Source organism: Propithecus coquereli, unplaced genomic scaffold, assembly GCF_000956105.1.
Source record: "Propithecus coquereli isolate 6110/MARCELLA unplaced genomic scaffold, Pcoq_1.0 Scaffold77, whole genome shotgun sequence".
NCBI classification, from domain to species: domain Eukaryota; kingdom Metazoa; phylum Chordata; class Mammalia; order Primates; family Indriidae; genus Propithecus; species Propithecus coquereli.
In genome coordinates this window covers 2,273,061-2,286,548 of record NW_012153840.1, presented here as the reverse complement: position 1 = coordinate 2,286,548, position 13,488 = coordinate 2,273,061, and the positions used below count along the sequence as shown (strand labels likewise).

The 13,488-nt window shown below is 48.9% G+C and overlaps 1 protein-coding gene across 1 annotated transcript; it reads left to right on the top strand.

Moving 5' to 3' along the window:
* The first annotated feature begins 6,936 nt into the window (after positions 1-6,936).
* TMEM51 (transmembrane protein 51) lies at positions 6,937-11,261 on the top strand. The gene is made up of 2 exons (XM_012662542.1): positions 6,937-7,444; positions 10,756-11,261. Exons 1-2 carry the CDS (start codon positions 7,104-7,106, stop codon positions 11,153-11,155), a joined length of 741 nt encoding a protein of 246 aa, XP_012517996.1. The 5' UTR covers positions 6,937-7,103; the 3' UTR covers positions 11,156-11,261.
* The last annotated feature ends 2,227 nt before the right edge of the window (positions 11,262-13,488 follow it).

The following is a 13,488-nucleotide window of genomic DNA, read 5'->3' as shown; positions in this document are numbered from 1 at the left end:
GCCGGCGCGGTGCAAGGCTCAGAGGGTGGACTTCAAAGTCTGCTGGATTTGATTGTGAGCCCTGCCTGCCACTTACCAGCTGTGTGCCCTGGGGCACATCACTTACCCTGTCTGAGACCCAGGGGCGCTGCAGCTGATCATTGCTCGAAGGGTGAGCGTGAGGATCCGGTAAGCTTAGAAAGGTGCCTGATTCAGCTGAGCGTCAGCTGCCACCGCTGGGACTGCTGTCACTGTTACTGCTGCTGGGGTTGCCCTGCCTCGCAGATCACTGAACATCCTTTCTTCTCTTTCCCATCCGCCCTCCTTCCCCCTCTTGTCTCTGGTGTCTCATTTGCACATTGCTTTTTGTTTCTCCTGAGCCACGCTCTGAAAGATCCCTGGCGCTTGGCTGAAACAGGAACCTGACACCCTTTGACCTTGGTCCATGGAGAGGTGGCCTGAAACTCCCTCCCAGGCGGGAGGGGGCAGCGGTAGCGGTGGCTCAGAGCCTTTCTTCCCAGCCCCGCTGCATGGGACTGGAACTTGGTAACAGAAGTGATTGTGGGCTGAAACTTGGCCCAGAGAGCCCCACTGAATTCTTCCTTTGTGCTGTGGATGTAGCGCAGCCTGGTTCCTTGCAAACGGAGCAGGGTTCCCTTTCCCAGTTATGCAGCTCGGCTGGACGAGGTGGGTGCAGGGAGAATGATCAAGGAGTCTCTTTGTCGTGGGGGCTGGTCCCATTGCCAGGCCCCTCCGATTGGCAAGATCTCCTTCCACTGAAGCCGACTGGGCCGGGCGCCTCTGGAACCGCAGGGCTTCCAGGGCTGCAGCACAGAGCCCGGTGGCCGCAGAGGGTCTAGATGAGAGCCCCGGTCTCTAAACTGTTCCGTAGAGTTTCTGTGATTCAGCAGGAAGAGGCGAGGGAAGCCTCGGCCGTCAGCGCCTGGGCCCTTTGCCCCACTTCAGCCAGAGAGCTCTGCTTGCAATTGTTCGATTTTATTCCAATCATGTCTTCACATTCCAGTTCATGGAGACTCAATACAAGTGGGGACTAGCAGTGATGACCCTACTCGGGTCTCAGCCAGGTGGAACGTTCTAATGTCCGGAGCTGGGACTATGCCCCCCGCTGGGCACAGCCCCCCCCCCCTGCTGGCTCTGGTGGGGCAAGGATGTGCCTGCGGTGAAGACAGCCCCTGCCCAGGCTGGAAGAGTGAGGCTCGGGCTCTCCTGCTGACTTCTACCCGGGAAGGCCAAGGAACCACTGAAACCTCAAACCCCACCAGGGAATATTGATACACCCGCCTTCTCAGGTCACGATGGAAATCACATTTGTTCTGGGTGCCTCGCCCATGTTGCCAGCAAATCATTTGCATACGGATATAAGGTTTGGGTACCTGGGTATTCCTGACAGTTAGCTGTTACTAATCTTCCCTTTGGTGCCAACCTCGGACTCGGAATTTCCCCTTGTTGATATGAGACATTGGTTAAACTTTTAAGCTTGGCAGATACTCATTTGTTCATTCTATAAATATTTATTAAGTACCTGTTAAGTTCCTGGCACACTGTGCTGGGGCCTGGGCATACAGAAGTGAAGAAGGCAGACGAGAACCTTCTTTCAGAGAGTTGACCCTCCAGTGGGGCAGTCAGGGAGCCGACAAGAAAACAAAAATGAGATTATTGTAGACTGTGATATAGGGAACTAAGAAGGGGGCTCAAGAGAGAAACTGTGGGAGGGAGAGGGCATTGTACCTAGGGTGGCCAGAGAACTCCGTGCTGGGAGGTGGCATTTGAGCAGAGAGACAGAGGTAGTAAAGAAGTAGCCAAACAAAAGCGACAGGTGTTTCTCTTCCTTTCAAGGAAGAGAAACAGCAAGTGCAAAGGCCCTGTGGCAGGAAGTGCTCGGCACAAGCCACTGTGGGTGGGTGAGCTGGGAGATAAGCTACGAGAGACAGGAGCCTAATCCAGTCTGGCGGGGTTTGAAGGCCATGGCAAAGGAGTTTGGATTTCATGATAAGAGCAATAAAAAGACATCGATGGGCCTTTGGAAATTCCAACTACAAAATATTTCAGCCAATCAAAAGAGTCTATATAAGATATATGTGAATTTTAAGGAATAATATAAGTAAACACCCATGTACCCCTCACTGTTCTGCTTCCCAATACCATTCCTCATTCCTCTGGGAGGTACCTATTTTCCTGAATTTTGGTGTATAATCTCTGCATTTCTCCCGAATATTACAAAAATAGACCAACATATTGTTTGGTTTTGCCTGGTTTTGGACTTCATTTCTATGGAATCATGCTGTGTGTGTTCTCCTGCTGTTTGCTTTTTTGTTCAACATTATGTTTGTCAGAATCACCCTCACTGGTACGGGGAGCGGCAGTTTCCTCACTTGCACTGCTGTGTCGTATTCCACTGGGTGACACCGTTGTGGTTGACCCTTTCTTCTGGGACATGATGCTATTTGACTTTCTAATGTTGCACCAACCCTGCATTCTTCGGGTAGCGTCAACTTGATTGTGATGTATTATCATTTTTAAAAACATTGTTGGATTCCATGTGCTGATATTTTGTTTAGGATGTTTGCTTCTGGGCTAGTGGATCAGATTGGCCTGTCATTATTCTTTCTTGCCTTGTCCTTTTGTGGTTTTGGCATCAAGGTTATACATTCCTCATTAAATGATCTGGGAGTACTTCCTCTTGTATTCTCTGGAGCACTTGTCCAAGACAGATAAAACATAGAAGAGTTTGATAAATGTTAGCTGCCATATTGCCATCCTTCTGCAACCCACATTTTTTTGTACAGAATTTTGACTTCTTTTGGGACCATTTGTCTTGCACATACTACCCCAACTCCCACCGTTCCCCTGAAAATACAAAGAAAACACATGCCTCCGCCATATGTACCTCAAATTGAAATGCTCACAGCTTGCTTAGAAAGATGCATGTCTGTGGTTTTTCATAGGTAGATCCTTAAATCAAGATTTTTGCATAAAAAGTTGTTTTCAGGCCTCCCCTGGGTCTCCCCAGGTAACAAGTAGATACCTCTGTAACCAGTTAACAATCTTTCCTAAAAACCCAGATATAGGATCACTCCCTTCCCCCTTAGGGCCTCCTCGAACACGGGCAGTGATGGGTCCAACTCTGGGGTCTAGAGGTGAGTTTGGCCAAGCTGGGCCCCAGGCTGCCCACCGAGGTTGTTTTAGGGACATGTTGGAAGCTATGTGGTCCAAATCCTCTAAGCACAAAATTAGCTTCTTTCCATATTTTTGAAAGGAAAAGAACACCGTACTAAATATAACGTGGGTGCCGTCCAGGGTCAACAAGCCAGAAACAGGCTACACAGCCGGCCAGCTGCACTGCGGGGAGCTGGGTTTCCACAGACCCCACGAGCCCACCAAGATCACGGTCTCCAAACAGAATCTGACGAACGAGTTCCAGCTACCGCTGGACACACAACCCTGCCATGAACCCAGAAAACAAAAATCTTTATTTTATGAAAGCAGCAAATGGACATTTCTGTTTTCTTATTCTTACTCTCCCAGTAAGAGAAAGAAAATCAAAATCACCATTAATCCCGCCACACAGAGAAAATAACTGTAAGCATCACAGTATATGTAATTTGACTGATTCGAAACTTAATGTGATACATTAAATAGTGTTTCTCACCCTTTTTCCGCATCTCACCCCCACAAGGAGTCATTACAGACATTCTTTTTGGATACACCCGGCCTCCATGAAATTGTAATGCCAAGGATACACGGTGTCCCTGTTTATGTTCTGTGGCTCTGTGCAGGGCCACAGACCATTGTGATATCTAAGATTTTTTTCACCCCATGCCCAAGAATCACCGTTTGCCCCCTTGTGGGTGATCTTATCCCACTGAGGATACGGGCTTTAAATAATATTAAATAACAGACTTTTCTGTTTGTGAGAATTTTACTGTGTGCTGGTCACATACTGTTCTAGGTGCTTTATGTAAATTTACTGGTTTACTTATCACAACTCATCTATAAGGTAGATACTGGAGAGTTTTTGCCTCCATTTTATAGTTGTGGAAACTGAGGCACAGAGAGGTTAAGTAACTCAAGGTCACACGGCTGGGCAGGAACAGGGTGAGGATCTGAGCTCAGGCAGCCTGGTCCCAAGTTCACCCTAATCGCCCAGCTATGCTGCCTTGCAGTAATACATTCTGATCGTACACGTTCGGAACAGAGAAGTAGAAAGAGGAAAGGATACACTTGCAAAGCTTCCTTCATCCCCAAAAGCCATCCTGGGCATCAGTTTGGAATATGGCCTGCCCTGGGATTTTTACATACGTGTGTGTATATATAAAAATATATTGTCTCTTTTTTATTTTAACATAAATATGATCATCAGAGTTTTTTCCTATGTATACATCTGGGGATAGAGAATTTTTTAAAAATTAGAATCTACACTGAACATACTGTTGTTTTAACCTTGTTTGACTTTAAAATGTATCATTAGCTGCTTGGAGACCGTAATTTAGTAGGTGGGTGCACCACAGTTTATTTTAACCAGATCTGGATTACTGGCTATTGAAGTAGTTTCTAGCTTCTCACTAGTATAAAGCCGTGATGAATATCTTTATACATAATTCTTAGAAGTTGGAATCACAGAGCCGAAGGGTATGAACATTGTTGAAACTTTTGATCCATAAATGCCAAAGTTTGCCATCTAAAAAAATTGTATGAAATTGCCTGTCCCAACACCGTAACTCACACCAAATATTGTCACCTGTTTTTAATCATTATCAGGCCAAAAAATGTATTAATCCCGATGTTTTTATCTCTGCCCATAACTGTCAACTGGGCCTGCCTTTCCCGCGTGCCGTGTATGGCAAAGCTTGAGCTCAGAGGAAGGAGGGCAGGCAGGGCAGGGGCTGAAGTGCCCAAATCACTGGTCTGATAAGCACACCCTCAGGGTCGCAGGTACGGGGCCTGCGTCTCCTAAGCAGGTGCCCAGGAAGTGCATTGTTCATCACTCCTGCTTCCAGCACAAGCCTCTGGCTGTGCACCTGTCTCCCCTCCAAGTCTGACCTTGTCTCAGATCCATTTAGTGGAACCGATGCATTCCTCAGTCTGCCAGAACCCCCATCCTTCCCTCGGCTGGCCATGAGTGACATGTGAGGCACAAAAAATTCCCTGTGTATGGTACTGTCCCCAACTGGTCCTACCACAGCTATCTGCAATGGGATCCCTATTCTGTGCCCTGCACACCACATGCATGCATATACATACATGTTCATAGCCCCATGCACATGCATGCACATATGTGCTAACGTGTGCATAAACATGAATGTGCATGTGCGCACACTGCATGACCCATACACCGTGCATGTGCACATATGTGCACACACATGCACATACAGTGCCGCGCATTTCAGGGTACAAGTCCAATTATGCCAGTGGACTTCTCTCCCATGGAGGCTTTCGTATGCCCTGCAGCCCCAAGTTAGGACACCCTGATGTCTAATCCCGCAATTCCTGTGACTCTCTTCCCACTTTATCATTACTCCCTATGGATTGTTATCTTGCCGCCCTGGAAGCCTCACTAATCCTTAACTTGCTCACCGGTGTTTCTCTAGCACCTGGCAGGCCGCTTAGCAGGTAGTTAGATGCACAAGAAATATTTGTTGAGTGAAAAAAAGGAACAGACTTCAAACTCATAAAGGATGTTGTTCCAAATATTTTTAGAGTATCTTTTAACAAAGTGGCCAGTTTCAGATTAAGCCCAAGGTTTGACAAGAAAATATCTTCGCCGCATCAGATTTCAAGCAGCCCGGTTAGCCGTCCTTTAGAAGGATCGGAAAGAATGCAGAACTGAAAACAGGACCTCGCCCATCTAAACATCTATAAAGTCTTACTGTTTTGCAAAAGTTCCTGTCACAGGAATAACTTATTGGGCAGTGGTTTAGCAAGGTGCATTGCTTATTCCTCCTCCTTGCTCCCTGGAAATTTCTACCCTAAACCCTTCAGGTGACTTTCTTCTCTGGCCCCCTCTCAACCAAGTGGTTATGGAATCCCAGGAGCTCCTTCCCCGGGAAGAGGGTTCCGGTCCAGCTGAGCACAGGAGCTAAGATGAAAAATGTGCAGGCTCTGCCCCCTTCAAGAAAAGGAAAACTCGACGTGGCTGAAGAGCAGCTTGTCTTGCTGAGTGGCTTCGTGTGGCCTCTTTCATTTCCTTAGCGTTGATCCCGCAGACAATTTTTGAGTCCCTGCTATGTGCCAGGCTCAGAGATGATGAAGATGTGGTCACAGAAGAGAGAGACTTGCCACCGTAGTTGTTGGGGCCCTTTGGGAGCACCTGGAAGGGGCGCCCGAGCTGGGGCGGTCCGAGAGCTGCAGAAGTTCTGCAGGGGCGTGTGAAAGAAGGTGCGGGGAGATGGAGTGGGAGAGGCGGGTCGGGGGAAGGCAGCCTGAGCATCAGTCTAAGGGCCGGACTTTCTCCCGCGGGAAATGGGGAGCTATCGAGGGTGGTGACCAGACCACCGTGGGCTGTTTGGACTGGGTGGGACATACCACTGGCTGATGGCCCGTCCCAGTCACTACTGTCAACTGTGGTTCTTTCGCCTGTCACTCACTCTCCCTGCCGTCTCCAGTGGGAGCTCAGATGTGACTGCACTTGATTAAATTCCACAAAATGTTTTAACGACCTGAGCTCTGACCTCTCTGGCCTCCTGCAGGGAAGGGTCTGGCTTTTCCTTTTGCGGGGGAAGCGGGTGGGCGGGGTGGGCGGGTCGGGCTCACACAAGGAGCCCCACGCAAGACATCTGGAATGCATCAAAGGCGAGGCCGGGCCAGAGCCGGGGCTGCTGCTGCTTCTTAACTCCTGTAGGAGCGGGCCCACTGCGCTCCCCCGAGCATCCTAAATCCGAACTGATTTTTCTTTCTGCTCTTCCTGCTTTCAGACCTCCCAGCTGCCGCTGTCCACCCAGGATGCCTCACGTTTGCTCGCGACCCTCCCTCAAGAGTCTGGCCGCTGTGTTCTTAGTGTGGCGCTGAGATTTTGTCCAGTGCATTGAAGGGGTTTCTGCTGCTGCTGCTGCTTTTATTTATTTGTTTTCCTTCTCTGGACGGGGCCTCGCCCACCTCCTGCTGACATGATGGCCCAGTCGAAGGCCAACGGCTCGCACTACGCACTGACCGCCATCGGCCTGGGGATGCTGGTCCTGGGCATCATCATGGCCATGTGGAACCTGGTACCTGGGTTCAGCGCCGCGGAAAAGCCGACGGCTCAGGGCAACAAGACCGAGGTCGGCAGCGGCATTCTCAAGAGCAAGACCTTCTCGGTGGCCTACGTGCTGGTGGGGGCTGGAGTGATGCTGCTGCTGCTGTCCATCTGCCTGAGCATCAGGGACAAGAGGAAGCAGCGGCGAGGCGAGGAGATGGCGCACAGCCCGCAGCCGACGGGGGCCGGGCCGCACACCCAGGAAGAGGACAGGTGAGGACGGACAGGCCCCCTCCCCTCCTGGCACACGCTCACACCCTTCGACAGGGAAAAGGTTTTAGTCTACAAAGCTTTACCTTCCCATTTTTTTTTTCCATTAAGGCTCCGTAAACAGTTTATCATTTTACAAATAACTTTATACTTCTCTACCAGAGTTTCCCAAATAATGTGGTATGAATGGATCCCAGGTGTACCAAACTTTGACACCCCCAAAGAAACTGAACAAGGCCTGGGGTGGCCAGCCTCCACAGTGGATGCTTGGCTGTTCACCCCAGTGTGCTCTGTGAGTACACTTCAATTGGAAAAGGTTGCAAAGCAGTATTCTAGTTGACCAAAAATGCCTCAAACAACTTTAAAAGATAAGTGATAAATTGGGGAACGTATGATAAAGGTCGATATCCTTATAATAAAAAGGGCCTTTCCAAATGAATATGAAAGATGAAGGCCGGGCGTGGTGGCTCACGCCTGTAATCCTAGCACTTTGGGAGGCCAAGGTAGGAGGATCACTTGAGACCGGGAGTTCAAAACCAGCCTGAGCAACATAGCCTGAGACCCCCATCTCTACAAAAAATAGAAATATTAGCTGGGCATGGTGGCGCGTGCCTGTAGTCCCAGCTACTCGGGAGGCTGAGGCAGGAGGATCACTTGAGCCCAGGAGTTTGAAGTTGCAGTGAGTTATGATGATGCCACGGCACTCTAGCCTGGGCAACCGAGCGAGACCCTTCTCAAAAGAAATAGATGAACAAACACACCAGTAGGAAAATGGACAAAAGTTAGGAATGAGTAGTTCATAGCTGTTCAACCAACAGATGTTCAACCTCATTAGTCATGAAATGCAAACAAAATTATTTTTTTTTTGCCTGCCATATTCGCCAAGATAGCTCGTGATATTGAAGAGTTGTAGGGAAGATGGGTTGCTGATGGAGTGTGACTGACCTAACCTTCTGAATAGTTTCACAATAAGGAGTAGAACTGAAGATGTGTGCATTGAGTCTATTCCTAAGAGTTTGTCCTAGGGAGACAGTTACACAAGTGCAAAGGAGTTTATACCAGTATGTTTATCAGATCCTTTTAGATAGTTTTAGAATAGGAAAAACTTAGAAACAACCTAAATATCCATCCATCAAGTTAAATTATGACATAATCCATCCCATGGAGTCCTACGCAGCCATCGTTGAAATAAATTTGTCAATGTAGGACCATTTCCACAAGGTTGACAAACGGAGGTTATAACACAGCATCTTGGGTAACGTTCTAATCACGTCAATCGTTGTGGCTGTAGGATTAGAGGGGGATTGGAAAGGTATACACCAGAATGCCAACAGTGGTAATCCCGGATGGAAGGATTTGGGATGTTTTTGTTTTCTTCATTAGATTTTTCTGTATTGTTTGAATTTTCTACAAGCATTTCTTAACTTTATAGCAGGAGGAGAGTTGTTTTTATCTTGGAAAAATTAAACTCGTTTTCTGATAATAAAAGATAATACATGCTCTATTAGGGTTTTCCAGAGAAACAGAACCAGTGGGATAATATATTTAAAAGGAGATTTATCATAAGGAATTGGCTCATAGGATTATAGAAACCAAAGAGTCCCATGATTTGCTGTCTGAAAGCTGGAGACCCAGGAAAGCGAGTGGTGTGATTCGTCCAAGTCCAAGGGCCCAACTGAGAACCAGGGTGGGTGATGGTATAAATCCCTGTTTGAGGACAGGAGAAGATGAGATGAGATGTCCCAGCTCAAGCAGTGAGGCAGGAAAAAGGGTCTAGTTCCTCCTTCCTCTAACTTTTGGTCTATTCAGTCTTCCACTGATTGGCGATGCCCCCTCCCTCCACATGGGGAGGGAGACCTGCTTTACTGAGTCCACCAAGTCAAATGCTAAACTCTTCTGGAAACATCCTCGCAGAAACATCCAGAAACAATGTTTAATCTGGGCAACCCCGCGGTCAGTCAAGTTGACACATAAAATTAGCCATCACACATGCTTATTCTAGAAAATTTGGGAAATACAGAACAAAGAAGGAAAATCAGTCCCCCATAATTACCCAGCCTAGCCACGAGCACACGTGAGTTCATCCCTACAGGAAGGTGAGAGGAACAGTGAGGCTCTGATGTTGGCCGTGGCCATTCCATGGTAGGTGCTGGAAAATGACTCCCTATTAATGTGTGAAAACCATCCTTTTTGGTTTTCTCTTTCAATAGTCAAATGAGAATTAAGGCTGAGGACCTGATCTTTTCAAGTTTTAGGATGAACTTGGAAGATAAAATTACAGAATAAGTTGAGATACATGGAAATGTTATATTTCAGATATTCGTTCTCTAGGGGACGACCATTTTGCTTCAGGTTAGCAGCTATTTCATCCACTTGTGTGTTGCAACCTTTGGCCAAAGGACCCAGCTGGGCATTAAAATAGCCTGCGTGGCATGTTGTTAAGTGGGGAAGGCTTAAGGCAAAGGAAGTTTAACACCCGGATAGTACAGTGCAGTGGTTCAGAGTGGGCTGTTCACTTCCTGCCCTCCCATTTCCTCAAGGTCTGACCACGTCACTTAACCTTGATGTATCAGTTTCCCCATCCATAAACTGGGTATAAAAATATTAATGGTACTTAGCTCATAGTGTTGTTAGGAATATGAAATTGGTTCATATGTGTTAAAGCAATGGTCCCTAACCTTTTTGGCACCAGGGACTGGTTTCATGGAAGATAATCTTTCCATGGATCCCAGGGGAGAAGGGAGAGGATGGTTTGGGGATGATTCAAGCACATTACATTATTACATTTGCAGCCGCTCCCCAGTGCTAGCATCACTACCTCAGTTCCACCTCAGATCATCGGGCATTAGATTCTCATAAGGAGCCGCAACCTAGATCCCCCGCATGCGCAGTTTACAGTAGGGTTCAAATTCCTGTGAGAATCTAATGTCTCTGCTGATCTGACAGGAGGCAGAGCTCAGGCAGTGATACAAGTGATGGGGAGCGGCTGTAAATACAGATGAAACGTCGCTTGCTCACCCACCGCTCACCTCCTGCTGTGTAGCCCGGTTCCTAATAGGCTACACACAGACTGGTACCAACCGGTCTGCAACCCAGGGGTTGGGGACCACAGTGTTAAAGCACTCAGAAGTGTGCCCGGCTCGTAGCAAACAGTGGAGTGTTAGCTTTTATTACGTCTGGGACCCGTTTCTTGCTTACAAGGCTGGTGTGTGTAGACCCAGTGCCAACGTGGGATTTGGAGTCCACCTCTTAGTGATTTTAGATAACTCAAGTGCATGCTAACACTCTCCTTGTCTGCGTTTGTCATCTTGCAGCCAGGAGGAGGAGGAGGAGGCCGCCTCAAGGTACTACGTCCCCAGCTACGAGGAAGTGATGAGCACAAACTACTCAGAAGCGAGGGTGGTGGACCAGAACCCGCGGCTGAGCATCTCTCTCCCCTCCTACGAGTCGTTGACGGGGCTGGACGAGACGACCCCCACCAGGGCTGACCTGGAGACCAGCCCGGGGAATCCGCCTGACAGGCAGAACTCTAAGCTGGCCAAACGCCTAAAACCACTGAAAGTTCGAAGGATTAAATCCGAAAAGCTTCACCTCAAAGACTTTAGGATCAACCTCCCGGACAAAAACATCCCCCCTCCTTCCATTGAGCCTTTGACACCTCCGCCACAGTACGATGACGTCCAGAAGGCCCCCGACACCCGGCCACCTGACTGAATGGTCCCTCTCGAGCCATGTTCCCTCCCGTGTCTCTCACCCTCCGCACCAACAGACCATAAGAAAGCCCTTCAGCCACGGCTGAGCGGAGGGGCCAGCGATGCACTCAGCAGTGTGGATGGGGGTGGGATCGTCTGTGTCAGGAGTGACTCTGATACTCCACAGAGCCTCGTGTAGCAGGTGCCTCCGAAAGAGATGCGGCCTTGGAACCCGTGAGCCTGTGGACCACGTCAAGGCGCAGCTCAGGCATCTTCCTCTTCTTCCTCATCCTCCTCCCTCAACTCTGAATCGTGGGCGACACACTCCTCTTTCCAGCTAGGAAAGGACACCTAGCAACCAGCTTAGATTGTGGTTGTTTCGTTTTGCTTCCACTAGGACTGTTTTGTTTCAAAAAGAAAACAAGTTATACGTTTGCTTCCTTCACTGGAGTCCTTAACTGTGGGCAGGAAATAGGACTGAGCTTTGTAGAAAAGACGCAGGGCTGCTGCGTGAATCGAGTGGTGAGGCCCAGGTGGCGGCTCTCTCCGAGGCCCCTGTTGCCAGCGGTTCTTTGAGGGCCTAAGGCCTGACGAGCTTCAGCACGTGATGTGTAAGGTGACCGTCCTCGTCGGTCACTTTACTAGTCTCTTCTGTGTAACAGCAAAAAAAAAAGTGTAGGAAATGTTCTGTTCCTTCTAAGATGCCTAGTGCCGGAGCTTTTTATAATAAATATTTTATATGTAATACATTTGGGTGCTGAATTACTTTATCAGCTTTTCCAATACTGACCTTCTTAGGGAAAAATACCAGTGATAATAGCTAACATGTACTGAACACTTAATACCTGCCGAGTGCTGTGCTAAGCCTTTCACGCGTGTTCTCCCATTTAGCCTGGACTCAATTCTGCAGGTTGGGTCACAGAGGCTTTAGGTTAAAGAAAGCACCCCATGTCACACCGCTAGTGTGGTGTGAGCTGGGATTTGAGCCCACGGCATCTGGCTCCAAGGCCTGAGTTCTTAAACACTCTACTATGCGGCTCAGTATAAAAGGCTTTTCTAGATGGGGAATGAGGACCTGAACTCCTGAGATTGGAGGCTGTCCCCATCAACCCTTGTGCGCAACAGGAAGTTCTGGTTGTTTAAACAGCAGCCTTCTAGGCATCCTGCCCACATCCCTCTCCTGAGGATTGACCAGGAGGGAGCTCGGCACAGCCTGTCATCTGCCCCCAGAACTGACTGTGAGCATGCAGGGTGGGTGAGCACGTCCTCCTAAACGGGGAAAGTGACTCCCTGTGCAGCCCAGGAAAGCAGTGCAACCAGTGAGAAATGCCCAGGCCATCGCAGACTGCTGAGGACGGACAAAGGAGGGGAATGGAGACCTCTGGGGTCAAGGTCTTGACTGTGGAGTAGGTGGCTGGGAAGACAGACCCAAGCCCAGAGGAAGCCTTCCTGGTGTTGGTGAGCGTGGAGTGGGCCTGCCGGGAGTCTGTGTGGCCTGGAGCCTGGTTGGAAGAGTAATTCTCAGGCTCTGATGCTTCCTAACAAGCTCCCATGGAGAGGGAAGGGATGGCAGTTGGAAAGGGGAATCCCCTTATCTCAGGATTGGCCGTGGTGCCCAAAATTCCAAACTTTCACTTGCCTTGTGCAAATGCATTACGAAAAGGGGAGCCTTTGGGATTGGCTTTGTGGCATGGAACACCCAGAGGCCTGATCTGTTCCCCGGCCCACTTCTGAGCCGACCCGTGGCTCTCCACGTCTCTCCACATCTCATGTCTCTGGCCTGGGCCTCCGTCTGTTACTCTGTATGCTTCTTCCCATCTAGACAATAAACAGGAGGAAAAATAAACGAGCAGGATAGCAAGGTCCCAGGCGCACTGAGAAATGACTTTCTGGAAAGGCTCTCAATGTGGCTTCTGGTAGACACCTTTCGGGGTGTCTGCCTAGTCTAGACCCTCTGTGGGGTAGAAAGAGGTTTGGGGCTTGTGGTGTGCTGAATGGTGGCCCCCAAGGATATCAGACCCTAATCCCTGGAACCAGCGACTATAACCTTACATGGAAAAGTTTTTGCAAGCGTGATTAAATTAAGATTTGAGATGATGAGGTTATCCTGGGTTACTACCAACCACAGTAAATGAGAGAGGAGGAGATTATATACGCAGAAGAACAGGAGGCAATGTGACCACGGAGGCAGAGAGCAGAGGCTGCGTCTACGAGTCAGGGAACACTGGCAGCCACCAGAAGCCGGAAGAGGCAAGGAATGGAGTTTTCCCCGGAGTCTGAAGGGTTCATGGCCCTGCTGACACCTTGATTTTGGCCCCATCGTTACTGATTTTGGACTTCCGGCCTCCAGAACTG

Excerpts from the sequence above, each read along its gene's own strand:
- TMEM51 (XM_012662542.1), top strand. The coding sequence starts at position 7,104 with ATGATGGCCCAGTCGAAGGCCAACGGCTCGCACTACGCACTGACCGCC. Across the intron at positions 7,445-10,755 it reads CACACCCAGGAAGAGGACAG|CCAGGAGGAGGAGGAGGAGG; the intron begins GTGAGGACGGAC and ends GTCATCTTGCAG.